Source organism: Ambystoma mexicanum, chromosome 1q (genome assembly GCF_040938575.1).
Source record: "Ambystoma mexicanum isolate Mex_15411 chromosome 1q, UKY_AmexF1_1, whole genome shotgun sequence".
NCBI lineage: Eukaryota > Metazoa > Chordata > Amphibia > Caudata > Ambystomatidae > Ambystoma > Ambystoma mexicanum.
In genome coordinates, this window is record NC_090922.1 from 1,320,179,760 (window position 1) to 1,320,193,210 (window position 13,451).

A 13,451-nucleotide genomic window follows, 5' to 3' on the forward strand; every position below is an offset into this window, starting at 1 on the left:
ATCCGTGGGTGGGGGTAGCGGGCAAGGAGGCACTGCTGGGCATGCTTGGAGAGTCAGTGTGGAGCCATGTGAACACAGAAAAAGTGGCAGGCTTCTTGTCACACACGTTTGAATGCTACATTTTAGAACGCTCGTAGTTGCCATTTCGCTTGGGCACATTCGAGGTATAACTTAGGCTTTCATAAATACAATGGCTCATAAACAAAAACCATTCACTTTAAAGTACAAGCCATCCGACTACAAATAAACCATACTTCCACTGCTTGAAAACAGTTCACTTTAGCACTGACTGACGGAAAGTAATTATTTGAAAAGATATACATTTATTTATGTTAAAACGACATTAACACAGCCTTTTCACTGAGACTGTGTCATGGCGACTTTATGTAGGGGACATTTTCACATGGAACCCAGCGGAGGTAGTAGAGAGGGCCCGAGAGTGGGCAGAGGTGGTAGCAGGAGGTGGCATGGTAGCCAGAGCAGAGGAGGAAGGTGCCAGAGAGGTAGCAGTACAAGCAGATTGCGTAGACACTAGGGGTGGGGTATCTACCAATCTGGAGGTTAGTAATAAATGGAGTTAGTAGTGATATGGCTAACGTTGGACTTGATTCAAAGGAGTGCTTCTGACAGTGGGTGTTCCACTTTGGAACACTATAGTAATCCCCCAGGGAGAAAACGGAGTAACCCACTAATAGGAAACAGAGAAATACTTCGGAGCAATGTGATATTGCACTTCCAGAAGTACCCAAGTTACACTAGTTTATAAGCATTAAAGAGCTTTTGGCCCAGATGCGATAACCACTGGTGTAAGTAGCCCTCGGGTGCAGGTATCTTTGTTGCATAATAAAAAAAAATAAAAAAGAACATACATTTAAATTTACTGATAGAAAAATATACAAGATGCAATTGATCTTTCTTAATTTGTGGATTAGGCACCATTTTTGATTGTTACCCCCTGAAGAGCCTGGATTGTATAGTCATGGATAAATCAAGGGTGAACATTTTGCACCTGGACAAGACATCAGTTGTCCAATATGCGACGAGTATGGAAGAAAGAGGTCCATGGACTACAAATACAGAAGTCACTACAGTACATTTCTTTCACCTTTGGTTTGAGGAGAAGGAAAAAAGGTAATAAGAACGAACTACTGATTTATGTGAAAAAAGGAGAGCAATTATCTTTATGAAAACTCGTATAAAGCGATGTAGCAGACAGAGCATGAATTTTGCAAATGAAAGCCAAGCCTAACAATTAAAAACCTTTTCAATTGATTTCACTCATAACGGTTATTTTTAGTTCGCTAACAAACATACTAAAAACAACTGTTACGAGTGAAGTCAATTGAAAAGGTTAATGGTTAGGTTTAGCTTTCATTTGCTTCCCGGTTCATTTTCATTGGAATTTCACTGGATAGTGTTGCTTAAGTCAGCGGTGGAAGGCAGCCAGAAGTTGAACATCTATTACATGTTTTACGGTTTGTCATAACAGAAGTACATAATATATGCTTCAGACAGTTTTATGCGACTTTGAGCAAATGCATGATTTACTGAAATAAATCAATTTCTTTTTAAATTTTAGTTTGGCAGCACAGTTTATGATGCCCACAAGGAAGGGACGTTCATGCTAATAAAATGTAGCGTAACAAAGCAAGAACAAATCCATATCAGTCTGCTAGCATGCATATACAAATTTGTGGTGCACCCCCACTCTTATTGAGTAACCCTTTTGGTGGGGCGGGTGGTGCTTGTAGATTTGGATCTTAACTATTGACTACTTGTGAACTTTTTAGTTTCCTTCGGATCTATTACCCATCCTAAGTATATATTTCCAGTAAAGAGCATCGATAAACGACCCCAACAATATTTTATGAACTAGCCATAAACCAAGCACTGCTCCACACTGAAAATACAATCTAGAACTGATCGATCCATAACCAAAGAATGTATGGTCTTGTGTTAAATGTCTACATTTGTATGTTTTTGATAGAATATAATGCAGCATTGCACAATTTTACAGGAATATAACATAAGGTACGAAGAAATACATTCTATTGGGGAGTGCAGACTACATATTTATATTATCTGAAATTAAACCCCTTACCTGTTGAATGGAACATCTTGTAAGATCCGGTCACTGCACAGTGATAGGAGGCAGTTTTTCTGAAGCTGTGCATCAAAGAGAGAAATGTTACTTTTCAATAGACAGCTACAGTTCAGAATGATCCATTTTGTTACATGAAATGTAAAAAAAAAACAAATACAAAACAGTTTTTGCTTGACATAGAAAAAGACTTACCGTAGTGACTTCTGTACTCTTAGTCATTACTCCCCTTTCATCCATACTTCTAGGAGTCTGCCAAAAAGAACGGGATTAGAGCTCTTTGCGCAGCATAAAAAAGACTCTTGCCCTGCAAGTTTTGTGTAGCGAAGCGCAGCAGTGTGAGGGTGGTTAGCACTGCAGACTCTGCCCACCAGCAACACTTGTCAGTCCTTGGAGCCGCTACATGAGTCATCTGAACTACAGCTTTATTTAAAGCAGGAAGGCAGGCGATGCGTATGCAAGATAGGGGTGTATGGACTACAAAAACAGAAGTCAATCTGGTGAGTAATTTTTTCTTTCTCCGTTACAACCCCTTCCTTCCATACTTCCAGGAGATTGAAAATCACAAAATCTCGGGAGTCAGACATATAGCCTCAACCAAACACAGTTTTGCAAGACCTCCTGGCCACATTTGGCATCCGACCTGGCAAACAGCAATGCTTGCTGATGATGTCCACAGGGACATTCTTCTGTAAGGCGCCAGCTGTACCCTTGGCTCTAACCGCATATATGTTTAAGTTCAAGGGATCAGTTTTCTATTGAAGCTTGTAAGCCTCCTCAATGCAAGAGACATTCCAGCAAACGATCATTGCCATAGAAGCTTAAGAAACTTAACCACCATGTGTTAGAAACAGACTGATTCTCTAAATTCTCTAGTTCGGTCCAAGCAAAAATGTAAGCGAGTGCCTCACATCCAGAGTGCAAAGTTCTTTCATCATTGGTTTGAGGAGAAGGAAATAAGGTGAAAAGAACAACCTACTGATTTATGTAAAAAAAGGAGAACAATTTGGGGAATAAAAGAAAAGAGACCGAAGTACCACCTTGTCTTTATGAAAGCCTGTGTATGGGGATGTAGCAGACAGAGCATGAATTTTGCTAACTCCTTTAGCAGATGTCACCTCTGCCAAAAAAAGCAGTTTTACATGAAAGCAATTTGATGTCTGCTGTAGCCATTGCTTCAAATAGCTTATGAACCAGGGCCGCTAACACAACACTAAGATCCCTAGATGGATGAGGTCTATTTACAGGTGGATGCAACGGAAGTAGGCCTTTGAAGTGCCTCTTAATGTCGAGACAGAAAGTCATTGTGAGCCTAAGGGTGCTCCAAAAGCTGATAAATATGATTTGCATAACTGAATCCTACGCCCCCTGACAAAACCAGGTGAGACAAGAATGATAAATTTATATTCAAAGAAACGGAACATGGATTGAAGGCGCGTTCAAGCATCCAGTAGCAAAAGAGTCCACTTACTTCTCTACCGACTCCTTGTAGATGCTTTCCTGGCAGCCTGAATTATTGACAAGTTCTGCTCAGATAAACCTAAATTTCCAATAGCTAATTTTTCAAATACCAACACACTAAACTTAGAGATGGAGCGAAGGGAAGCAACATCTGGCCAACTGCTGACTCAGACGATCCTGTCATATCAGGAGATATTGGCCCGACCGCTTCAGCCTTTGAAGATCCAAGTACCAAATGCAGGTTGGCCAATATGAGGCCATGAGAATCAGAGAACAGCCAAGTGAACAGCAGAACTTCGACAAGCCTCTCTGTATCAGCGAGGGAGGAGGAAATGTATAAAAGGTCCAGCAATCCAAGAGATATTTTGAGAGCATCTCCCAGGAAGCCCGGATCCTGTCCCATCAGAGACAAAAAAAGTTTGCATTTGCAAATCTGCACAGTTGCAAACAAGTCCACCGAAGGATATTCTCAAATCTGGAAAATCTCCTGAACCACAGAAGTCTTGAGCTCCACTGGAGGTTAGAGAGAGGGGCGACTGAGCTTGTCCGCCTGTCCATTGAGTTCTCTGGCCAAAACAATTGCTTGGAGAGTTACTTGGTGATTAATTATTGCCCATTCCCAGGTTTTGAACAGGCATGGGGATGAGAATTGGTTAGTCCTTTTCAGAACAGAGGAGTTTTAAATGACAGGCAGGAATGATTTCAATGCCTTGAAAATCGATATAAGCTCCAGAACATTTATATGCAATTGATTTTCTTATTGAGACCAAAGAGCAGGAGTCTGAAGTTGGCCTAGAGTCACACCCCAACCTGTGAGGGAAGTGTGACATATTCCGAGAAGGGGGTTCCTCGAAAAGAACTCCTACCTACAAGTTGTTCTTGTTGTTCCACCAATCAAAGTAAGACTTTGCATCCAGAAGAATTGAAATCTTAGTAGACTGTCCACCTCTTGAACCTCTTTAGGCATGCAAAAAGAACAGAATGGAATCCGCCATAAGTCCCAGCAGGTGTTGGAACCACCAAGCAGAGATCTCTCGAAGACTTAGGAAATGGGAAGTAGTCAAGTTAATGTTCCGAAACATCTCCCGTGCGGGATCAACTCTCCTTCTGCTCAGGTCCCATCAAAAACCTATAAACCTGATGTCCTGAGTAGGACAAACAGGGTTATTTCTGATTTACTGATAGACCCAGACTAACGAATAGGTTGAGCAATAGCTGAAGTCATGTTTTCGCAAGGTGAAAGGTTTCTGCTTTGACTAGCTTTGACTAGTATGTATAGATAAATATGAATTTGTTGAGCTCACAAGTCAGCTGCGACTGGGCCACGTTCAGACTGAAGGGTAGAACCCGGTTTTTTTAAAGTAAGACTTTGTCCATTGGTTTTGGTTAAGCTCCAGGAAACCGTGTTTTGGGGTATATGATTGTGTTTTAATGTTACCATGGCTAAAGAAGGCTACAAAAGAGTGGTATTATCGTTTGTGGGTTTGCTCCCCCGAATCTTATCATTTGGTGCTACGAACTGTGTCACATCGTTTTATGAGTAATTTGGGAATCTGTATATTTTGTCTGTGTCCATTTGAACATTTCATGTTTGTATGATGAACTTTAATGGCTTTTATACCGCTGAAGAAAGTTGGTTTTGATTTTAAATGAGCTATTGGCACACATTTTCCTTCCATCTACAACCAGTACTTCATCCTCAGTCAAAATAGGAGATTGAGAGTATACCCCTAAGAGGCTGATGCAGAGGTTCCATTAAACAGATTCACAGCCGATACTGCGGAAGATTGAGGTTGAGGATTTGCTGCCAGACCTGCTGTCTGACAGTAATTGATGATACCTGGCCTCGATCATTTTACACATTGGCAAAACAGTGTGGCATCTCCCAGGACATTTCTGCTTCCATCAGGACATCCTTTTGAATTGGTATTACCAACTTCTCTGTCCTATTTCAGGAAAACACAGCTGAAAAGACGACATGCTCTGAAAATACCCTATTCTGGCAATCCTGAACGCCCCACATGCGCGGGGAAATGGAGACTCATCTTCCTCACCGACAGTCATCATGCTTTAAAGTAAGAAGGGTTTATTTGCAGATCATTTTGCTCATTTTTATTAGTGCATTTTGAATATTCTGTTGCTTTTACTTACACTTCCCTAAAGCCTTCCAGTACAGAGCTTGTGCTTTCATTGTACTGCTACTACGGCGTTTTATTTATCCGCCGGCAGCTTCGGAAGTATCTCTTCCATCTTAATTGGGCCAACTGCCACAAGTCACCTGATGTGCTCCAGAGGCATATATGTGCCGGGAGACATGTTTGCACAGCGAGCGTGCCTAATGCGTGTCATAGATGCCCAAAAGTCAAGCCAGTCTGTGCCCACCTGGCCAATGGACTACACATAGCAGCCATTCTGCTTATAGAAGGAAATATTCTAGCTCAGCTCTGCTACATATTGCCCCTAGAAACACTGCGTTGCCTTCAGCAATGCACTGTACTGCTGCATACACAGACCCGGCACGTGTGAACCATGATGCTGGGGGTAAACTTTATTTTTTTATTGCTGAAAGCACACGCTCCATTTCAGCGCATGCTCTTGACTTATGATTTATGCAATGATGTGGCTCCCGATCTCGGCTTTTTTACGGGACACATCTGATCCTACTCAGATTCAAGCTATGCCCTATAACATCTGGCACGCTGACAGGCTCATCCGGGGTGGAGGTTTAGCTGTTATCTTTCGAGCCACGCTGTCGTGCGCCCCACTAGCCCTCCAGCATAACATTCATATGACAGCCCTGCTTGTGCGAAATATTTTGTCACCAACTCAAACATTGTACGCGCTGTGGTATACTGGCCACCTACTCAAGATATGGCATTCTGTTACTCGTTCTTAGACTTTGCGGCTGACCTCAAACATCAGCACTCACACCTGGCAATCTTAGGTGATTTGAATCTTCTCTCTTTAAAAACCATGCCAGAAAGGATCGACAGTTTCTTGCAGTCAATGGTCTATCTGGCCCCCTTACAACGCATTATGGGCCCCACCCATATATTTTTATTTTTATTTTACAGGGCAATAGGCTAGATCTTGCCTTTTTCGGCCCTCACATTGATTGCAGACTTTCCTTCTTTTAAAGTTCTGTGGACTGACCACTTTGTGCTTCTATTTGTCTTCAATGATTGTGCACTTCCAGTTCCTGTGATTCAACCCTTTTCGCACAAGTGAAGATGGACTGCAATCTGTCACATAGCAATTGCAGCCAAGTTGGAAAACCTCAGTCTGTCTCAGCTGGAATCTGCTCTTAATATTAAGGCTGATCAACTATCACCTTTAGAGCTCGCCCCTCTGAGCCATGGTTTTCCCCCCTATCTGGTTGAGCTTAGCCTGCATCCCAGGCAAGTCGAGAAGAAATGGCGGACTGACTATTCATCTTCTGCCAGATCTCACTTTTGTATGGCAACTCATACTCATCAGCAGACCATAGTTTAAGTTAGATAATGAATCGCACAGGGACTGCGTGGGAGGAGTGGATCGGAGGAGTTGGTCTGACTGCTAAAGATTTAATAACCTTAAAAAGTTCTGGAGCTTGATTAAGAGCATGTGTAATTTGGCCAGACAAGTAGGAGCCGTTACCTTATAAGCTTCCTCTCTCCCTGCACAAAACTGACAACCATCTGGCTTCTAGGAGTCATCGCAAAACCTTATTTAATGAATTTGTGGTATCTTCTCTAACCTTATCCTGTTCTTACTAGATCTCCTCAAAGCCATGTTGCCTACGGGTGTAAGCTGCGCTATATAAATCGTTCAACATAACATAACATATCATATCATCCGTATCCTGCCACAGGGTTTCTGCCACAGGAAACCGAGCAGGGTCTGCCAGTGCTGAACCTGAAGTGATATCACCTGAAGTAATATCCATCTGCAAAATAGGTGCAGAAGGAGGCACAACAGTAGAGGTAGCTTCTGCTATAGATGTAGGACGAGCAGTTCCCTTGGAGGACTAGGAACCGAAACTGGTGGAGGCATCTCATAAGTGCCAGGTAGGACCCGCCACATGGGTTGACGAGGTACCGTCTGCGGTAGAATCTCATTTTAAAACTAGCCCACCATGGGTTCCGAGTGCGTTATGTGTTGAAATAAATAAAAAATAGAAATCGGTCTTCTCTGGCCAACGATGGAGTTGATAAGAAAGAAGACACAGGGGTGCATACGTTGGAGCCAGGTACCAAATAGAATGCTTGTAAGGGGGCAGAGCACCAAATCTCATGGATGAAGATGGTACTGACACGAGGTGGACCAAATGATAATTGGTGAACAATCCATTGTCACAAATACCACCTTATCTACTGTTGGAGGGAACGGTATCTGAAGAGTGCATGCCTTCGTAACATATGGGCCGACCTTTGCACTTTTTCTGTGACATGTAAGGCTTGCTCATCACAGAGCTAAAAGTTTGATGATTGGCACTTAGAACGTGGCCCAGTATGATCACTAAAACACTTGTGGTGGACTCTAGTAGGTAGGAGACTGTAAGGCTCTCTGAGCCTGGTAGGTTTCTGACCCCCAGATTTCATCCTGGGTCTAGCAGACCTGGTACCAGAACCCCGAGGGGTCCTTCGTGCAAGCACCAGAAAAAGCCTGAGGCCTTGGAGCGTGCTCTGGCATCAGACCCTGAGGGGCCCTCGTGCGAACACCGGTGGAAGCCTGTGAGGCCTCATTGAGCACTGGTAGAGTGTTGGCTAGTCCCAACAGCAATTTAGTACCTCTCACTTGTGCAGGGTGCTGGAGAAATTATATGCGATTGAATGTTCTTAGTGTCGATGAAATCAGTGATGTGGGTCAGAGAAGTCATGTGGAAAACCTATAGCCAACAGCCTGTCGTCGAAGCACATGTGGCAGAAGAGTGTGGCAAGACATGCAGTCCACTGTGAGAAACCTGAAGGTGTCTCACTTATTAGTCCCAGGGGAACTGCCATCCAGGTGGCCAGGACACGGTCATCGCTATTGGATCCAGTTCCTTGGGGTGGACCAGTGAGGGAGGATCACCTGGATGGGCAGTCCTCAGGGAGTGGAATTGGGACACCAGCGGGTGGGACGCGGTATCCCCCCTTGTTAGAATACCTTTTCCCCCTCCTACCACATAGGCTGCACTATACCTCCTTCCCCTTTTCTGATACAAACACTTTTGCACACCATGAAATATGACAGACTAACACCAGAGCCGTTAACCTGACATGTCCCAACACAAGGATCAGTCAAAGTCAGGCAATTGACCAGGATCACGGCCCTTGCCCTTCCCCACAGGGATAAAAGGTGGAGCACGAGAGCACACTACGAGCAAGGCAGACCACACGACGGGAGAGGTAACTCAGCATGGCAGTTCAAGAGGAGGAGAAAGACAGCTAACAGGGTGACAAGGAGAGAATCAACCTTGCCCTTTCCGAGCCAGGCCCATGTAACCTCCACAGAAGGTACCGCGATCAATAACCAGTGTGTGTTGCAGCAGATGTCAATGGTACACAGGTCCCACCTCCGCTGATAACCAAGCCGGGGACAGATGCTTGCCACTGTGGTACCGGCCTAGACTCCAGAGACGAGAAAAGTCAAGCAGTTCATCACAGCCGGTGAGTCAAGGGGAGAGCCGAAAAGAAACCAGACTGTGTTGAACAAATGTAGCAAATGGCTAATTTAAGAAATACAAAGAACTGTTAATATGAGATGAAAACCAAACATGAAGAGTCAGGCACCACATGGGTGCTCACTCGCGAAACTCTAGGCGATTACCCTATTGTTGAAACTACCATTACCAGAAAGCCTTGGGAAAGGCAAGAAAGGGGTCAAAATGGTCATGCGGGTGTCTAGCAAAATCCTCTGTACTGTTGAAAGTCCTTGACCGGCAGACAAGGTAAAGCTAAGGGAAGTAAATTGCGCATCGTGCGAACATAGAAGAAATAGTGTGATTGGCAAAGGTTGGCAAGAGTGAACCCAACGGAGGGATGCTGATGAGATGGGGCGAAGCCTAAAAAACCTGATAAACAGTGTGTTGACAAAAGGTAAACCCGGCAGAGGGGTGTCCAAAGTGAACTGTTTAAAAAGACATCAGGATTTGTGAATGTCAGACCTGATTGATTTGAAAGAACATTAGAGAAGGATCTAAGCCAGGAGAGGGGGATACAAGGGTGAAAATCATCACCCACCGCAAATAATCACAGCGAACCCAACAGAGGGAGGCAAACATACAAGAAGGGTTTGAGCCTGAAAGAGGGGGATCCAGGGGTATCACCCCACCGACATGTGAACTACAACAGAGAAATCATTTGAATAAGCCAGAATGAACCCGGTTGAGGGAGGTTGAGATTCGAAAAAGGTCTGAGCCTCGAAGAGGGGGATCCAGGGGTGAAGGTCATCACCCAACGTATATTTGGAAAGGAACTTTTTGTTTATTATTTTGGATACATCAGGTCCTCGGAGGCAAGAGACTTTGTAGAAAAGAGACTTAACCGCCAAAGGTCCTGATGGCCAAGAGCGTGTGCTCTGCTACGGAATCGCACCTTGTCCCGTGCTTAAACGTGGGGAAGAGAGAGGAACACTGCTTTTTTTCTAATGAACATTTAGTTGTAAGGATTGGCAATAGGCTTTTCTTGGTATACGCCCTTTTTATTTGACAAGACGCCACTAGGACTGCCTTTTTATTATCTGATGGTCGTAGCTTGCTCCCATCCTAGATTTATGTTTAGACAAGGCGTTTTTCCAACGCAGTTATATAGTTTAATAAACACCCTAGAACTGTGATCACTTGTTTCCGCCTTTACTGTTGCCACCATGAGTTCCTTACACCAAGCCACCTGTGCTCAGGGCCTACGTACTCGAGGCAACGACTGTGGGAATCCACCACTGTGCAATTCTTGCCACAGGAAGAACACAACAAGGGAACAGTTAGATGTGTCATAAAAAGGACCGAGTGGTGTTGATGGGCGTCATGATGAAGAAAGTAATTTAGGGGGGAACAAAAATGTGTCACAAAATGAAAATGCGTGCTGCACAGAGCATCCAGTCCAGTCAAGGTACGGAAAAGGACAGACACGTGTTGCTAGTAGGGTTAACCATGCCACGCTGCAGTGCCCTAACACGCAACACAACATTTAAAGGGGAAGGATTATTTTCATGCTGTGCAAAAAGAGCCCTGTTCTCGTTCCCTTGGGCTAACTCCAATTAGGTATGGATGAAAGGGGACGGGACATAGGAGTATGCCGGCTCACTGAAAGCAAATATCTTTTGCACACTAACAGTATTCCCGCAGAAATAAAGTATGTCGAAAGAAAGGGCAATGTGCACTTTTTTTCCGGTCAACAACTTGATTTGAGTCTGATGAAAACAATGAAAATAAAACTTCAGCATTCTCATACAGCATAGGTTTCCGCCTGCACAGAGCATGCAGCGTTGCAGAAAGTCCACTTTGTTCAAAGGTACCCTAACAACACTACCCAAGCATAGAGGTCTATCAAAGTTTGAAAAACAAATGCCCCCATGCCCCCATGTTTATCAGGAGACAGTGGGTCAGAGTGATTGTTCAACTCCCATTATTCATTGAAGACCCTGTGCTGGAAAAACACAACTTGACAGAAGATTACTAATGCCAGGCACACCCAGGTGCTACCATTACCCTCATTCTCTCTTACCACAAAGATATCAAATGATCTTCAGTTTTGTCCTTGGATGTCCAGTAATATTTACCCTCTACCTGCCCAAAACTTTTATAATTAACCAGTAGTGTCTCAATTAAATGCCTTCTGCAGGCAACCCGCTCTTAAACCTTCTCCACCACAACTAATATGAACTGAGAAAAAGCGCAGAGCGATTCCAGTGGCTGCATTTCCTATTTTAAGATCTGGTGCTACTTTTTGTCAACATCCATAAACATGGTCAATCCAGGGACAGGTGTTGAATTACAGAGAAACAAACAACCACAGGACAACCTGTGGAACCTCTGCTGAAGCATTCTTCGAAGCAATCCTAACTTTGGGGAATGTCCCAATTAAAAACTCAACCTCGATACCTTGAGGCTCCAGCTGACTCCTTGTGACCCACACTTGACAAGGTCCAAGATAAAACACTGAACTAGCCATTTTACAATGTTACTTTCCTGTAATTCTGCATTACAGTTTCCCGAGGAGCAAAACAAGATATTTTCAGTATCATTGTGTGGACATTAAATATAAAATGTATAGTTTACCTTTAGCTACCCTGTACCCTTAGTTTACCACTAGACTAGTCAGTTGCCTAGGTGTGGGCCAACTTTCTCATACCTTTAACACAAGTGCCAATCAGAATCTTGCTTACATCTGCGGCCAGCAGAGGAAAGGTCAGAAAAGGACTTGGAACTAAGAATACCACACATTCCAGCAGAATAACTAAGTGACTTTGAAGAATGGAACCTGTCCCTGCAAGGACTACGAGTTCCATGAAGTCAGAGAAGATGTACGAGCACTGCAGAGCCAAGCAGCTCAAGGCAGGTGGCCGGAGAAAGCCAAAATGGATTCCTCTACAGCCGAGTCTTCCCCTGGCCAACAGTTTTCTTCCTTCACTCTCACTTTGGTCATACCTAGATAACCCTTGTGGCATGCCTCAAGCAACTGCTCTCTGACCCCCTTCAGGTAAGACTATTTTGCTACCTTTATAAACTTTACAAACAATAAATCTGATCTGCTGGTACGGCTTTAGGTCTCCTTTAGGTCTCCTCACGCTTGAGCCCAACCTCCCGCCCGGTACACCTTCCCACGCTTGGGGTCTTGACCCAAATCCATGTCATTTATCCTCTGCCACAGCACAGTCCTCCAACTGCAAGACCAGATATTCCCACTCCAATAATTCATACTCTCTCCTCCTTTCTCAATGGGGTTGCAGGCCAAGTCCACAATCGCATTCTCTCTCTCTCAAGGGCATGCTTGACATCAAAGTGATGCCACTGACTGAAAATTGCCAACCTCAATCCTACGATTTCGAACCCCCACAAGTGTGTGCAGTATCTGCCCACTTCACAAACGCATCTCAGTGCTTCTTTATAACCCATAGAGTACTTTGTTTGCACTTCAAGGATGGTGGGCATACGCAAGAATATCGTGCATGCCTTTTCGTTTTGGAGTAAAACAGCAAGTAAACCCATCTCGGTCACATCAGTCATGGCCACACAGTCTGAGTCGAATTGACCAAGAGCTGGAGCTCTGGCAATGGCTTTGAGTTCTGCAAACTCCTTCATACACTCCTCAGTCCACTTAAACGTTGCATTATTTTTGCTAAGCCCACAAAAGCCCTCCGTGTGGTCAACAAACAGTGCAATGTTCAATCAGATGTAGTAAGGACATTACCTCCTGCCGGCTTTTAAGCAGTGGTACCTCAGTGATGGCCTTGACAAATCGCTGCTTGGGTTCAACACCTTACAAGTTAAAGTAAAGTGTGAGGAATTCTATTGAATCGAGTCTTGCATTTCTTTTGCCATAGGTACAAGTTCACCTCCTCAATGACCTTTGTGATGAATCTAGGGTGTTAGTCCCTTCTCTCTTAGGGGAAGAGACACTGTTTGAAGCAAGAGTGGAGCCCACTTAGCAAAACCCATCCAATTGGTTTGGGGAAAGCGAGACCTCAATGTGAGGGACTCCCCTCTAGGGGAAAAGGACTCCAATTCCTGCATGGAACTTCTTACAGAAACGTTACTATCTGCTTATATGGGAACAACTGAGGTGTACAAAACCACCAAGGACTTTCCTTCAAAGAATGGGGAACTTCCTATGATTTTAATCAGCCCTAATGAATAATCCGCCCCCTCTCGTTTCAGCGATAAAAATAAAAAGCTGATGACTCCGGAATGGAAGTGAGAGCATATGCA

General features: G+C 44.0%; 1 protein-coding gene across 1 annotated transcript in view; it reads right to left on the reverse strand.

Moving 5' to 3' along the window:
- The window catches only part of ZYG11B (zyg-11 family member B, cell cycle regulator), a 682,105-nt gene that overhangs the window by 332,057 nt on the left and 336,597 nt on the right, over positions 1–13,451 (reverse strand). The window contains exon 6 of the mRNA XM_069642180.1: positions 2,102–2,166. Within this exon, the coding sequence (XP_069498281.1) occupies positions 2,102–2,166 (65 nt within the window). The remainder of the gene's footprint in view (positions 1–2,101; positions 2,167–13,451) is intronic.